Genomic DNA, 16,997 nt, shown 5'->3' with positions numbered 1-16,997 from the left:
AATATTACTGAATTTAACTGATTATGCATACAGTATATAGAGAAAGTTTATATGTGATTATTTTCCACCCATAACTATTTCTGTGACAAAATAACAACAGAAAATGCTGGAAAAACTCAGCAGGCCAGGCAACATCTGTGGAGAGAAAATAGAGTCAACGTTTCGGGTAAACCCTTTGTCAAGACTGACTATTTCTGTGACATTTGACTTTCAAACATCTATTATATTTAATAGTTTATTATAAAACAAATTAGCATTGTAAAAAAAAAACAGGCATATGATGCCATTTTGAATGACTGAATGAATGAACCGCCTCGTTCCTTAAACTCCAAGATACTGACCTCCCAATTTGAGTAGCCTTGAGAGTTAATGGCAAGATCTTGCAACTTAATGCAGACATTTGAACACGTTTTAAAGTTTATTTTCATTAACACAAAACATCCTTGTAGCAACGAAACCTTTGATCGAAGCCTACTAACATTTCATTTCAGAAAATTACAAATCCAGTATAACTAGAAAATCTGACCAGTGAGATTTTTTTTCCAGTGTTATCTACAAAAGGACTTTACTCCACCTTGAAGATTCTTTTTGCATTGGTCATTTAGCTCAAAGTGTAGAAAAAGTTGTATATTGTCATACAGAAGAGAATAGATTTTAAAAGGCAACTTACATGTAGCTGAGACCAGAATGATTGTGCTCCTCAGATAGCATTTCGCTGGCACAGAATAACAGTGTTGATCGTTGCATTCAAAAGTTCCTCGCAATGCTTGATATCTTGCAATATGTACAATGTAAATGGCCAGGCAACAGACTATCATTATTGGAACAAATACTCCAATGGCTATTGTAACCACACAGTAGGCTTTTAACGAGGAATTGAAACTCGGCGCACAGATGTATCTGTGTTCTTCATATGTGTATTGCCCTAATCCTACAAAGGGTAAACTTGCATTGAGAATGCAGTAGATCCAGACAGAGAAAATGGTTATCCAAGCTCGTCGTTTAGTAAACAGTTGTACATAATGGAGAGGCAAACAGATTTCAGCAAACTTGTCAATAGTTACCCAGGTCATTGAATGAAGAGAGGCAAGTTGTAGCAGTACATAGAGAAAAGCGAAGAACTGACACCATGGATCCTGTCTGCTGTAACAAGCTCCATCGAACAGAATATTGCGTGCTCCTGCAGGAATCACTATCAGTCCCAAGATCAAATCACAGATGCAGAGGTTAAATGTAAGTACTGATGTGTCTTTCTGCAGCTTTTGGTTGAATCCAAGTGTCAACAACAATAGAATGTTTGCTGTAATGGAGCCTACACAAGTAAGAATCATTAAAAAAGCATACAGAATTGTGATGGAGAGCATCTTCATTAAATATTCATTATGTGGTCTGAAGAAGTTACGTTCTTTAGACAACCCCGGTTTGCACAGGGGGAGATTCTCCAGTCAGAAGCAATGTATATAATCAAGCAGCTCGAACTTATTGTTGCAGTGTGTCACTGTGAATCATTAGGTGTTCCTTGGCTATATTTGACAAAGTAGGTTTTCTGAAATAAAACAGAACAGAACTTTCCTAATCAGAAATAGTGGCAGATTATCATATCAAATTCTTCCCTATTTTCATGAAGGCAGTGAAAGTTTCTCGGGTTCAGTTCCATAGGCACCAACAGCTTTATGATACCTCACCCAATTGACTATTCGTCATGTAGACCAAAAAATGTACACCTAAAATGTTAAGCTATCTTTTCTCTTTACATCTGCTGACAGACGTGTGTATTTTCAGCATTTTCTATTTTTATTGAAAGTACTTAGCATCATACTTTTTGATTCCGTTTGTTTGGCATATACTGGAATGAATGTGATGACTACTACATTTTCCATTCTGTTTTAGTGTTATATATTCAAAACTTGTTAAAAAATTAGATGATCAAATTTTATTGTTTTGCTGAAATTGTGTGCAAAAAGGGTATGAATAAAATGATAATGGTTAGGCAACATGATGTGGCATCGTCAATGCTTCCAGTAAGTTTCAGTTATCTTCTATGTAGTCAGGGGGCACAGATTGGAGGATAGGGCACAGAAGCAGGGCTGCAAAATTACAGTGCAATTCCCCTTGGACTGCTCTTGCACATGAGCTAGTCGTCAATCTAACAGCAACCTTAGCAGAAGGTTGGGTGGTTTTATCTGCTCATCCTTTTGCTAGAGAATAACAGCAAGACATTGGGCTAGAAATTGTGACCGGAGGCGTACCTCCGGAGGCATACCTTTCCGAACCTACCTCCAGGCGCCCAGGCTGTGTAGACTTCCATTTTTGGGCTTCCAGGCATACGGCAGCGTAAAGGCCCATGGATCCCAGGGAAGCAGGTGGTTCGGAAGCGTCCCTGGGATCATGTGGACCCGGTCCTCCAATCACAAAGGAGGATTCCACTGCAATCATTTATGAAGGGAATCCCCATATGATTTGCAATGGAATCCCCAAATAATTATACAATGTGCATAATTCTAATAAATATAAATGTACTGAATTTTAATTAATATTTATAAGTCCCTTCATTGCACCAACCTCAATAAAAATTTAACTTTTCTGATCAATAATTTGAACCATCTTAATCTGGGCCAATATTTTCATAAACTAATTTAAAGCGTATGTGCATCATTTTTTATTTTTAAATGTTTAATTTAAGGCTTGTATCTACCCTTACACTGATGAAAGCAGGCCCTTCGGCTGCTTTTACCAGCTGTAAGAGATTCGTGAGCAAATGCTGGGCAGTTGTTGGGCAAATAGCCCAATTCTGCACCAGCAATACAGATTTTTCCACGCGGTTCGGATGATCTGTCAAGGCGTACCTTGACAGATCACAAGTTGCGGATTTTGCGCAAGCGCTTGAAACCCAGAAGTTGCGGGTCCTTTCAAATGGATTACGATGGTGTACTCAGAGTATGCCATCAGGGAGACTGCAATTTCAGGGCCATTAAGATTGGGGTGTGGAGACACACATTATTTGAAAACTGGAAGGAAGGAAATAAGAATTCTAAAATCTCTTGGTGCAGAGATTCAAATCTTTCAGATGAAATTGAATACTTTTTAACATTATCTATCTGCGGGGGCATTGTTCGCTTTTTTAATCTCCAGTTCAGTTTCAGAGAAACATTTATCAATGTGTAAATACGGAGTAGAGATAAATAGTATACTGAATAATCATTACGGACTGTTTTGCAGTTAAGTGTACTATGATAGATAAAGCAGCTATCACCTGGTAATGTTTTAATTTTAATAGGCAAGAAGCTAATTTGCACTTTTGCATGTTTCAGAACTGTGATTTAAGATCTTGCCACAAATTGTAGGTCTTTGTAGCATCTTTAAGATAGAATCACAAAAAGATGAAAACTTACTGCAGCATATGCACTATTTATAAACCTTAAACTGTTTTGGTTATTTAATATTTTTAGATGCAATGCCTTTTTAAATATGCACATTTGACTAAAATAAGTAAAAGAACAGCTACAGTTCTGTGGGAAAACAAAACTGCTGCCAAAGTAGTAGAAGGTCTTCTGTAGCCCCGGTATGAAACTAATCTGTACTCATAATTTTTCATCACTTAAATGAGCTAACATCAAGTTCTAAAACACTTTAAAAAGAGCAAAGAAAAAAGTTGATGTTTATTTAAAATTCTGTAAATTCACTAAACTCTTAGTGCTGGTCACACAGAACACGTCTTTGTTTATAGCACAAAGCCTAAAACTAAAATTCTAACATTCATTTGCATGTGATCTGAGAGTAATCTTGTAGCTGTTTTAGATTTACAGTGGTTTAACATTTTATAATTTCTCTACTGAGTGCATCACTTTTTCTGTTTTCTATACATGGCTGATATTTATACATGTTAGAAAATAAATGTAACTTGTGTTTATTTTCTAAGAGAATTGCTAGTCAATCAATGCTTGTTTTTTTTAAACTGTGAAATACACTTTTTGACTTGTCTAAAGCCTAAGTGAATACTACATTGGCATTATAATTCTTAATTTTTGTGTATCCTACATCTCTGATACATTTGTTATGATCTAAAGTAGCATAGGAGGAATTGATAATTTACCTGGATGAATAATGATCCAGATGCCGTTGATCCAGTTTTGTTTGCCTCTTTGTGAATGTCTTCACTTTTAGCAGCCTGAAGAACATACAAGAACAAATCCAAACCGCAGTTAGATTTCCTATGGATGCTAAATGCTTTGTAAATTAATGCTATTGATTGAGAAACGCCTATTTCCTATATAACAGCGATTTAGATAGAATGGAAAATGCCTTGGGCCAACAATCATAAGATGAGTTGCATCTCCTCCTGTTCTGTCCAGTATACACTAGGCAGCTGAGTAACTCTGCTTATGAACTGGCAGATTGTTATAGGAAGTGGGTGGTGAAGTAAAACATTGTGTCCATGGTTAGAGTTGAATGCTACAGTGTTGTGCAATTAGCTGCTCCATTGATTTCTTCATGGTTGTACGAATTTTCCAACACCAAATATTATCTTTGTTCGCAGCACAATGCTCCAATTCCTCAAGGTGGTCGTGGTGCAATTCAGTTTGTGACACAGTATCAGCATTCTAGTGGACAAAGGCGCATCAGAGTTGCCACAATTGCCAGAAAGTAAGTGCATAAAATACAAATGTCAGTGTTGATTATTTTTTAAATTTCACTTGTATTTTTATTGGAGAATTAGGTGTGCATTACTAAGGGAATTTAACAGATGCAAACCAAGTTTGTTCTATTGCAGATCTGTTATTTTGTTGTACTTTGATTGGGTGTTAGTCGTGGCTCAGTGGTAGCGCTCTCGCCTCTGAGTCAGAAGGTTGTGCACAAAGATCTAGGCTGACACTCCAGTGCAGCACTGTTGGAGGTGCCATCTTTTGGGTGAGACATTAAACAGAGGCCCTGTCTTCCCTCTCAGGTGGATTTAAAAGATCCCAGGACGTTATTTTGAAGATGAGCAGGGGAGTTATCCTGGCCAATATTTATCCTTCAATCAACATCACTAAAAACAGATTATCACATTGCTATTTGTGGGAGATTGTTGTGTGTTAATTGGCTGCCGTGTTTCCTACATTACAAGAGTGACTGCAGTTCAAAATTGTCTGTAAAGGGCTTTGGGACGTCCTGAGGTCATGAAAGGGGCTTTATAAATGCATGTCTTTCTATTGCATTTAAATCTGCCTATTTTTATTTTTATCAATTCCATTTAAAATTTACATGTCTCTAGCTATGTTGCCCCTTTACTATTTACTGGGGTTGACTTGGCTTCTGACTTTCACTCATTGTGAGGCACCACTTCCCATTCCAATTTCTAACTGTATGCATCGTGCGTGTGTGTGATGTGGATCTCCCATGGTGTTGCTCATAAAGTCAGCGCAAATTGCCTCTGCTACATGTGCTTTTTGTCCTTGATGCTGGTTCTCTCTATGTCCTGTTTTGTTTGTACTTTTGTCTTTTGTTTCTCTCCCCTGCTGTTTTTCTTTCATTTTGTTTCTGCTGCCTTTTGTGTCAGTGCTTTGTATTTTCTTCTTTCATTTAAGATGGTTGGGGTGTCCAGGGGGCATAATTTCAGAATAAGGGGGCACCCATTTAAAACGGAAATGAGGAGGAATTTCTTCTCTCAGAAGGTCGTGAATCTTTGGAATTCTCTTCCCCAGAGAGCTGTGGAGGCTGAGTCATTGAATATATTTAAGGTGGAGATAGACAGATTTTTGAACGATAAGGGAGTCGAAGGTTATGGGGAGCGGGCAGGGAAGTGGAGTTGAGGCCAAGATCAGATCAGCCATGATCTTATTGAATGGCGGAGCAGGCTCGTGGGGCCAAATGACCTACTCCTGCTCCTACGTCTTATGTTAAGAATTTGCTGGTTCAGTGATGGGATCTATAAAAGAGAGCAGTGTGAGTTAATGCTGGTGTTAAGGCTAGGCAGAATGTGTGGTGAAGAGTTTTTTTTAATTCATTCATGGGATGCAGGCGTCACTGGCAAGGCTGTCTTTTATTGCCTATCCCTAATTGCCCTTGAGAAGGTGATTGGGAGCTGCCACCTTGAACCGCTGCAGTCCATGTGGTGAAGGTACTCCCACAGTGCTGGTAGAGATGGAGTTCCAGGATTTTGACCCAGCAATGATGAAGGAACGGTGATATATTTCCAAGTCAGGATGGTGTGTGACTTGGAAGGGAACTTGGAGGTGATGGTGTTCCCATGTGCCTGCTGCCCTTGTCTTTCTAGGTGGAAGAGGCCTTGGGTTTGGGAGGTGCTGCTGAAGAAGCCTTGGCGAGTTGCTGCAGTGCATCTTGTACATGGTACACACTGCAGCCACGGTGCACCGGTGGTGGAGGGAGTGAATGTTTAATGTGGCGGATAGGGTGCCAATCAAGCGGGCTGGTTTGTCCTGGATGGTGTCGAGCTTCTTAAGTGTTGTTGGAGCTGCACTCATCCAGGCAAGTGGAGAGTATTCAATCACACTCCTGACTTGTGCCTTGTTGATGGTGGAATGGCTTTGGGGAGTCAGGAGGTGCGACACTCCGCAGAATACCCAGCCTCTGACCTGCTCTTGTAGCCACAGTATTTATGTGGCTGGTCTAGTTAAGTTTCTGGTCAAAGGTGACCCCCCAGTATGTTGACGGTGGAGAGGGGAAAAAAAACATTGCGTGCAAAGGCAGATGTGAGAGTGGACTCGGTAGTAAGTGAGACCAGGAGTGGGTGAAGTAGACTGAGCATAATGCAGGACGGGTTAGCAAGACTGGGAGCAGGTAGGCTGAGGCTGAATGAGGGTAGTGGGAATTGTGTGATCCTTTCCACACTCAGCCTGTGCATCTATTCACCAGCTCTTGGTCCGTAGCACTGTAGGTTACGGCATTTCAAGTGCCTATTCAAGTACTTTTTAAATGTGATGACGGTTTCCACCTCTGCCACCCTTTCAGGCAGTGGTGGTAGAGAAGTTGAGAACTTTTAAACACTTATAGCGCTATCATTATTTTTAGCGCTATAAGAGCTTTAACAACAAATTGTGGGTTCCCAGCTTAGTGCTAGAAACTGGTGAAGAGGAGCGGGGCTGAGTCTGGAACAGGTAGCAGGTTGGCTGAAACAGATGGCAGAAACTGGGGTTGAAACCATGCTGAAAAAAGGAGATTGCTGGGCTGGGGCTGGGGCTGAGTTGGAAGTCCGGCTGAAGACAGAAATTATGTGGTCGATTCTGGGGTGGAGGTAAAGAAGGTTGGAATCCTGGCTGACGTAAAGTGTGGGACGGGGTTAGGGGAAAGACCGAGGCCAGGTAGCTAGCCTGAAAGCACTGAGAGCTTGACAGGATACCCATGCTCTCTCGGGCATGGAGCTGGTTAGAAGCAGGCTGACCTAAAGCAGCTGAGGCAGTGGTTGAGAAGAAGATGGGATTGTGGGGCAGAAGGGAGAGGGCATGATTTGAAAAATAGGAGTGTGGCCAGAGAGTGAGGAAGAAGGTAGAGTAGAGCCTAAAACAGTGGAAACAGGCTTAATAAAAAGGCTAAGAGGCGGGGTTGGAGGCAGAGCCAGGCAGGAATGCAGGAGAAGTCCAGACATGGGCCTTAAAATGCAGAACGTGCAGCCAGATGCTTCTGTAGCTAGCAGAGGGAGAGGAGCTGTGCGACAAGAATGGAGAAATACAACAACAGCACCTAGTGGCTGGAGGCCTGTAACTATAACGTAACACAATGTTTTGTTTTACTATTAGAAGAAACCCATAGGTGAATATTTTCTATTATAAATAGTGACAGAAAAGGATAACAGAAAAATCATGATAATAGGAAGTAAACTTTGTAAAGAGGAAACGCACTCTATATGCAAGACTTTTAATATACTAGTCAACCTCCTGTGGCATTGCACCCTGGGTGTCTCAACTATGGTTACTTTTCGGTTAAAGTGATAGAGCAGGTTTAGAGGCCAGTGGGTAGGACAAAAGAAGGTTAGACACTGGAAGGGCAAGGGGGAGGTACGGCACTGTTAGATCGGGACCGGGGCGAACTGAGTGCTGGGGAAGGAGGTAGAGCTGGGTTAGAGTATGGTGGGAGGAGAAGGTAGAGCAGGGGAATGGGTTGCGGGGGTGGTGGGAAGAGTACCTGAGAATAGTCCTCTGAATTAAAATAAGTAAATATTTCTACAGGAGCAGCCAAGTGTGTTGATACTGAGGAGGGATGGGGAAGAGGCAGAGTGGGCTGCCAGTACTGTGTTATTGGGAGTGGAGACAGCAGGGTCCTTAAACAGATAACCAGCCCTTGACTATAGGCAGTGAGGAGTAGGGCATTGAACAGACTACTGGTAAACTGGCACCAATGCCCTAACCAAAATAAATTATTTGGAGGCCAGTCTTCATTAAAAAAAATTTTTTTTTTTCTAAATTGATGGGTGTGTGGAGTTGCAATCATGGGAGACAGGTGTACATGAGACAGAGTAGGAGCCATGGGGCTGGTGTGGCAAAGGGGGTTACTTTTCATGGGACACTGGCACCAGTACTGAGACAGGAAGGAGCTGTACCGATGGAACGGGCTCCACCTGAACCGGAATGGGACCAGTGTCCTAGTGGAAAGGGTAGATAGGGAGGTGGCAAAAGCTTTAAACTAGTAAGACTGACTGAGGGATCTACAAGAAATGAAACCAGCCTAAATATAAACAAAACAGGAAAGGAGAGTATAGGAAAGAATAAAGTAAGGGAGGACATAGATGGCCAGGGAATAAATAGAGTTATAGAACGCGAGTGTAAAAAGATGGTTAAAAATAAAGTGAGAGGAACTGCTATTAAAAATGAGTTAAACGGTCTGTACAGCAATACACACAGTGTCCGTAATAAAACACGGGATCTGGAGGCAATAATACGTTGTGAGGAACCAGATATAGTAGGCATTACTGAGACATGGCTACAGAAAAATCAGGACTGGAAATTAAACATTGCAGGGTATAACATATTTAGAAAAGATAGAGAGGGAAAAAGAGGAGGTGGAGTAGCTGTACTTATTAGGGATGACATAATGGCAGTAGAAAAAAGTGACACAGCTATCGGCAAGACAGAAATAGAATCCATGTGGATAGAGATAAAAGATAATAAAGGATCAATCACACTAATAGGGGTAGTCTACAGACCACCTAATAGTGGAAGGGCGAAGAAATATGCAAACAAATTAGGGAAATTAGTAAAAAACATAGAATAATAATCATGGGAGATCTACCTCAATTAATTGGCCAGAAGAGGTAAGTAAAGGGGATAAGGGATGGAGTTCCTACAATGTGTACAGGACTCCTTTCGAACCCAATATGTAAGAAGCCCGATCACAACAGATTCATTACTGGATCTAGTAATGGGGAATGAAAAAGAGCAGATAAGAGAAGTAAAAGTAGGGGAATATCTAGGCAATAGTGACCATAATATAATTTGCTTTAAGATAATAATTGAGAAAGACATAAGTATGACGAAGATCAGGGTAATAGATTGGAGAAAAGCAGATTTTGAGAGGCTGAGAATAATACTTGGGAAAATAAAATGGACAACAATATTGGCAAAGAACAAGCAATGGGAAACATTTAAAACGGTGTTCAACAGAGTCCAGGAAAAAAATATTCCACTAAAAAACAAGAACAAGCTAAACACTAATGAGACACCATGGATGAATAAAGACATAAGGGAAAAATTGAGGGTAAGGAAAGGCATACACTAAGTACATGGACAACAGGGGAGAGCATGACAAGGGAGAATACAAAGAGATTAGAAGAGAAGTCAAAAAAACAATTAGGAAGGCAAAGAGGAACTATGAAATTTAAATTATAAAGGAACATAAAACAAAGTAGTAAAATATTCTACAGGCACATAAATTAAAAAAAAAGAAAGTCGGGATGGGCCACGAAGGGACGGTTAGGATAAAATCACAGCCAGCGACAGCGAAGTGGCAGAAATATTAAATAATTGCTTTGGTATTTACCAGGGAGACAGATCAGGTGGACATGATGTCAGAAGATGAGATCAGAAATGATATAACCATATTTAAAATCAAGAGGAGAAATATTAAATAAACTAATCAAACTCAAAGGGGATAAAACCCCTGGTCCGGATGGATTACATCTGCACATTTTAAAAGAATTTAGGGAAGAGATAGTAGACACGCTATTACGCATATTTAATAATTCGATAGAAAAAGGTGTAGTGCCAGAGGACTGGCAGATAGCTACCGTAATGCCTATATTTAAGCAGGGAGATAGAACATGTCCAGGGAACTATAGAGCAGTTAGCTTAACATCAGTGGTAGGAAAAATAATGGAATCCCTACTAAAGGGAAAAAGTAGAAGAACATCTAGAAACCTAAAATATAATAATGAATTGTCAGCATGGATTTCAAAAGGGAAAGTCTTGCTTGACCAACCTCATTGAGTTCTTTGAAGAGGTAACAGAGAGTAGACAAGGGTAATGCAGTAGATGTAGTTTATCTAGATTTCCAAAATGCCTTTGTTAAGGTACCACGTAATAGACTAATGAAGAAGGTCAGAGAATGCAGAATCAGGGGACAAGTAGCAGAATGGATAGCTAACTGGCTTCAAGACAGAAAGCAGAAAGTAGGGGTAAAGAGTAGCTATGCAGTGTGGCAGAAGGTGAAAAGTGGAGTCCCACAAGGATCAGTGCTGGGACCAATGCTATTCACAATTTATATTAACGATTTAGACTTTGGAATCAAAACACAACTTCTAAATTTGTGGATGATTCCAAATTGGGGGGGATAGTCAATACTGAGGAGACTGCAACAAATTACAAGAAAACATTAATAAACTTGCAGAATGGGTATATAATTGGCAAAATAATTTCAACATAGATAAATGTGAAGTATTACATTTTGGGTATTACATTTTGGTAAGAACAATAAGGAGGTCACATATTACTTGGAAAATAAAAATCTAAATAGGATAGAAGAGCAAAGGGATCTTGGAGTACAGATACACAAATCACTAAAATTAGCGACACAGGTTAATGAGGCCCTAAAAAGGCAAACCAAGCACTAGTTTATTTCTAGAGGGATAGAATTGAAAAGTAGAGAAGTTATGCTAAACTTGTATCAAACCTTGTTTAGACCACACTTGGAGTACTGGGTACAGTTCTGGTCACCATATTATAAAAAGGATAGAGGCACTGGAGAGGGTGTAAAAAATATTTACAAGGATGATACCAGAAATGGGAGGTTTACTCATCAGGAAAGGATGAACCGGTTGGGTCTCTTTTCTCTTGAAATTTAAGTGACTTAATTGAGGTCTTTAAAATTATGAAAGATTTTGATAGAGTAGATCCAGATAGAGGCCATCAATATAAGATAGTCACTAAGAAATCAAATAGGGAATTCAGAAGAAAGCTCTTTACCCAGAGAGTGGTGAGAATGTGGAACTCGCTACCATAGGGAGTGGTTGAAGCGAATAGTATAGATGCATTTAAGGGGAGGCTAGATAAGCATATGAGTGAGAAGGGAATAGAGGGTTATGATAGAGTTAAATGAGGAAAGACGGGAAGAGGCTCGAGTGGAGCATAAACGCTTGCATGGACTGGTTGGGCCGAACGGCCTGTTTCTGTGCTGTATATGCTATGTAATGATACTCTGTTTAAAAAGAGAAGAAAACCATCTACGAGAAACAAATAAATCATTAGTTCAGCAAAATCTTTTAAAATGATCTTCAAATCCCAAATTTAAACCTTATTTACCTGATGGAAAAAAAATGTGGAACGACATGGAAATTATAACTTGGAAACAGGGCATTCAGCCCAACCAGTCGTGTCAATGTTTATTCTCCACATGAGCAAATAATTATAATCACATTTACCACCCTTTTCCCATATCTCTTCAACCTATTTTCCTTCAGTCACCTGTTCAATGTAATTTTGAATGTTGAGAGAGTTTCTGCCTCAACCACTAGCCCTGGTTTCCACAGCCTCGCAACTCTCTGTCCAAAGAAGTTTCTCCTGCCCTCTGTTCTAGATCTTGCATTTAAACCTGTATCTATGGCCCCTTAACTATTGGAAACCCTCTGCTTCTATCTACCTTGTCCCACCCTTTCATAATTTTAAACACTTCTGTCATATTGCCCTGTAATCTGTGTTGTTCTAACAAAAAAAGACTCATTTTTCAAGTCTTTTTTCATATTTGTATTTCCTCTTAACAGGCAGCATCTTGGTGAATTTTCGATGATTGTATAACACTGTGTTCAAACGTTGTAAATTTAAGGATCCAAAGTGATGTTTCTAGTGCACAACTTTCTTTCTGTTCAAGGTGGACTTCTTGCATCAATAGTCCTCTGAAATGGCACTGTAATAGTGTGTAAAATTATCATGTTGTTCTGGTGCAACAACAGGTACTATTTTGAGGTTACGATCAAGGTTTGTTGTCGGAACTTTGTGTGTGCGTTTTGGAAAGGAAGGATTATACTTGAGCCAGTGTCTGATGGCCAGGGCAAGTGACTTTTAAAGGTTCATCATCCTGTAACTAATCCTGTGATTTTGATTTTTTTTGCCCTACAACACAACTTTTCCTGTTGGTTTTTTTCCTTGTTAATAATTTAATTTTAATCAGCATCAAATTTAAAGGGCTAATCTTGTTCCTCTCTTAGCCTGTCTAAGAATGAAGGAAGTTTCCAGCTGGTTAATGTAATAGTTACTAGTGCAGTCAGCAAGCATACGTAAGTATTTAGTGAAATTGTGCAAGTAAATAATTTTAAATTTCAGAAATACAAATGTACATTTGCTCACTGGCACTTTTCATTTAGGCTCTGATTTTAAACACTGCAGGTCAGCTGAGCAAAGCGAAGTGCTCACTGACTGCATGTGCAGCTGTAGCAATAATAAGCTAGATACTTGAGAGGCAGAAAATGGCACTTTAGTCATGTTACTGATTAAAATTGAAGTGTCATTTGAGGTTGGGAATTGCAGGGACTGCAAAAAAGGTATCCCCTGCACAGGCCCCTGATTTTTGGCCATTTTTGCTGTGCCAAATCACTTGCCTTACAGATAGCTTACCTGGGTACAAATAAAGTGGCAAAGAAAATAGCCATTCCTCTTTTAACTAAATGGACAAATTTAAAATAACATGTAATATACCCATTCTAAATGTTTAAACCTAAATAGTTTACTCAGTAAGATTTATTTATTGAATTAGCTGGGATTTGATTAAACAAATGTTGGGTCACAGCTGGATGGCTTATGGATCCCTTTGGAAACACGTAGACCTCATATTTAATTGCAACATTTATTCTGAATCTGTTGTTTTCATGCTTGATACTTCAGTTCTAAAAAACAGCATGAGACTTTATTGCTTTCCCATGATTTTATTAGAAATGCTGTTCTTTAAGTGCTTTTCTGGGGAATGGAACTCTTCTTCATCAGCATGTTGTAAAATAGTTAGCCATTGTATTCTTTTAACTCTTCCCTTGGATTAGCAGCTAAATATATGTATTCTCAATAGTCACAAGAAGTCTGCTTGCATCTGGTTATATTCTCTAGTATTGTTTGCCCCAACCATTTGCTCCAATCCGGTCAACATTGACCTTATTTATTCTAACTCCTTGCCACATCTGCCCCAGCACTTCCTCCAAATCTGGCCAGATTTGCCTTGGATGTAATCCTGAATCAACCCCAGTTGTCTGTCTCCCAGTTCTTGAATCCATCCATATCAATCATCACTACGCTTAGAAAGTAATTCACACTAGGAGTTTTTACATACAAGGTTGAGGAGAAGGTGAAACCAAATTAATTTGAATTCTGACGTCTAGGCCTAGAAATTCAGTATAGCCACGTTTGGGGCGCTACAGCTGGGCGTTCGCTAAATTTAGCGCCCGGCGCAACTTAGCACCACCTTCGCCGATATTCAGTTGCATCGCCCCAAGAGGCTGCTGCTGCGCTAAAGCAGGCGATGCACGACTATCATAAGGCGCTAAGCCGGCGTGCCAAGGCGCTAACACCGAGGGCGGGCGCAGCGCAGGTGCGGCGAGTTTCTGAATGAAGGCAGACACGCTGGCGCCGGCCAGCTCTTAAAGGGAAAGGGTCGACTTGTTTGGCTGCCATGCCCTGCACACTGCAGCCCTGAAGCAAGGCCTGACCATTGCTGGTTCATCAGTTCTACGCCCTGGACCATGGGGAAGCCCGCTATTCTTCCAAATCCCATTGCACGCTCTTGCTGCTTGTCCAGGGTCATGGGGAAGGAGATCTACTGACGTCTCCTTCTGAAAAGGGCATTGTTCACCTGGCGGATGCAGCAATGTACCGCAAACTGGGAGATGTTGGCAATGTCCCCAGTAGCGGATTGGAAGGAGCCGGTGGCATAGAAGTTGAGAGCCACCGTCACCTTCACTGCCACCGACAGAGACGTCCTGCCCCTCAGCTGTGGCTGCAGATCTCTGCGAAGCAGGTGGCAGATCTCAGTGACCACCTCCCTTCTGAATCGCAGCCTCCGAACGCACTGCTCCTCAGACATGAGAACTGCTGGCGGTATACCCTGGGTGGGTAAGGTTTCCTGTGCCGACGCCTGTTGGCCCTTCTCCGTCTGACCATGACTGGCACTCTCTCACGGCGTCTCTGAGCCCTTTGAATGCAATGCAGAAAGCCAACGTTTCCACCCATTGCAGCCCCCATTATATGTGGCGACTCAAGGCTATGGCACTGAAAGTGAAATCCAAGTGCAAAGCTCTGGCCTGAAGCCAGAAGTACCTGTGCGAGTGCTGAGTCAAAGCAGAAAGTTCTCTGCCTTTGTCTCTCTCCAAATATCTGTCTCTCACACAGAAGGTTTGGCACAAAATGGCTGCCACTTATAATGCAGGAGGAGTCCCCTTTAAATAGTGCCCCCCCGCGCCCCGCAGCGACTGGGAACCGTTCCCCTCTACCAGTCGCTGGGGGCGCCAGGCGCAAAGAAGGGCGGTGCCACTGAAGTTCCGGTTCGGGGCGCACCAAGGGTGTTGCACCATGAAATGACGTCACGATCTGCGCGCGCAGCTGAGCGGGCGCTGCGGTTTAGTGCCACCGCTAAATCTTGAGTGAAGTTCGCGAGAGGCGTAGATCGCGCCGCGCCCAGGCGCTAGCCACTTAGCGCCCCACTTCTCCTCCTCCTAAGGCGCTAGCGGCTGGCACTAACAACTGAATTTCTAGGCCCTAATATTCAGAAAATAGAAGATACTTGGTGAGAAACTAGGGACATGGGAGAAAAAAATATTTAAAGAAATCTTAAAATAAGTTACTGAATGAATCTAATAGTGTGAAGAAATTGATTTAAAAATAAGGAACACTTTGAATATATATAATTGTATTATTTAAAGAACAAGTTGTTCATTAAGAGGGGACAACATACAAGGAGTGGCCAGAGCAGCCAGGAGAAAAGTGCCATGGCTGAGCAGTGGAAGGAAGTTGCATGGTGTAGAGCATGTTGGCACATATACGAGGAGAGCAGGAGACTGAGGACCACAGAAGCGGTGGATGCAGAGGCTTGAAAAGTGTCATGACCTAATGTTCAGCTGGATGATCCAAGCCTCAGTAATAGAGCAGGTGGTTAAGGGAGGTGAAAATTCTTTTAGAAATTGCAAACTTGGGTGGATGAGGACATTGATCATTTTTGAGATTATTTTCAGAGTTGAATTTTTAATGTTAAGTTAGAAATTCTATTTCTATGGCTATCTGGGGAATCAACCTGACTATTCAAAAACATGTGGGTTATGATTGCTTACTTTTTTGTGAGTGGGTATTTTTTTTTTTTAGAGGTAGTGAAAAGATTGGTTCAAATTTCACATTAATTAAAAAAAGAAGTAAGCATGTTGGCTATGCACATGCTGTTGGATAACATTTAGTCTGAGACTCTTGATAAAACTCAATACCGAACAAAAGTATTTAAAAATAAATGGCAACATATTATTTTGGAGAAAGAAGCATTTCATCCTAGAACAACCAGTAACCAGTCAAGTTTTTATGTTGTTGATGAGCTGGTCACTGGAATCGTGTGATTTAATGTTAATAGTGCTAACATTAGTAGCTTATAATCAACAACCTACTACATTAGAAAATGCTGGAAAAACTCAGCAGGCCAGGCAACATCCGTAGAGAGAAAAAAGAGTCAACGTTTCGGGTCAAACCCTTTGTCAAGACTGGAAAAGCACATTTCCTGAGCTTTTCCAGTCTTGACAAAGGGTTTGACCTGAAATGTTGACTTTTTTTCTCTCCACGGATGTTGCCTGGCCGCCTGAGTTTTTCCAGCATTTTCTGTTATTTCGGATTTCCAGCATCTGCAGTATTTTGCTATCAACCTACTACATCATGTTATCAGCAAATGTTCACCAACTGCAAACAGTATTCGTGCTTACTATACTCGAGCTGTATTTGGGTTGAGTTGCCCAGGGAGATTTTATTTGCCCTGCCGTTTTTCATTTTAATTATATTATGTTTACGATCATATCTCATAACTTAAAAACAAACCTGAAAGATAAGGCGAATTGTTTCAATGAAGATTTTGTATTATGTAATGTACTGTTAAATTAATATTCTGTTGATAAAATACAATAAAACTTGAAAATGTAATAATGTAACCAAAGATAAAATTATTCTTAATCCTGAAATAATTTGCTCAAGATTTTAAGCAAATTATATAAAGTAGTCTTTAATACTTCTCACTATAAATACTCTTTGCATGGGCATCAAAGGATGGTCTATAGAAAGTTTGTTGCCTATGATATCCTATAACATTATTTTGCCAAGTGGAAAATGGCTTGATGTTGAGAAAATCAATGACTACTTATTTTACAATTACCACATTTTAGAGTTATATGGGTTTTTATATTTGGGAGGTACCTTTTAATATATTACATCGCATCCTCCGCTTGTAATTAAGAATGTGCTACATACAATAGTTAAAAAATTTTTGGTTAAGAAAAAGCTACCGTAGAATTTAATACAACCTGTGTTTGCAGTTGCTTAGCAGTATCTGCAGTAGTAGAATTAATT

The 16,997-nt window shown here is 40.4% G+C and overlaps 1 protein-coding gene across 1 annotated transcript in view; it reads left to right on the top strand.

Moving 5' to 3' along the window:
• sec23a (Sec23 homolog A, coat complex II component) overlaps positions 1-16,997 on the top strand; it is a 107,039-nt gene that overhangs the window by 78,191 nt on the left and 11,851 nt on the right. The window contains exon 13 of the mRNA XM_086003358.1: positions 4,538-4,644. Within this exon, the coding sequence (XP_085859484.1) occupies positions 4,538-4,644 (107 nt within the window). The remainder of the gene's footprint in view (positions 1-4,537; positions 4,645-16,997) is intronic.

Source organism: Somniosus microcephalus, chromosome 12, assembly GCF_052327205.1.
Source record: "Somniosus microcephalus isolate GS21.2 chromosome 12, FLI_Smic_1.0, whole genome shotgun sequence".
NCBI lineage: Eukaryota > Metazoa > Chordata > Chondrichthyes > Squaliformes > Somniosidae > Somniosus > Somniosus microcephalus.
This window is presented reverse-complemented; position numbering and strand designations above follow the sequence as displayed.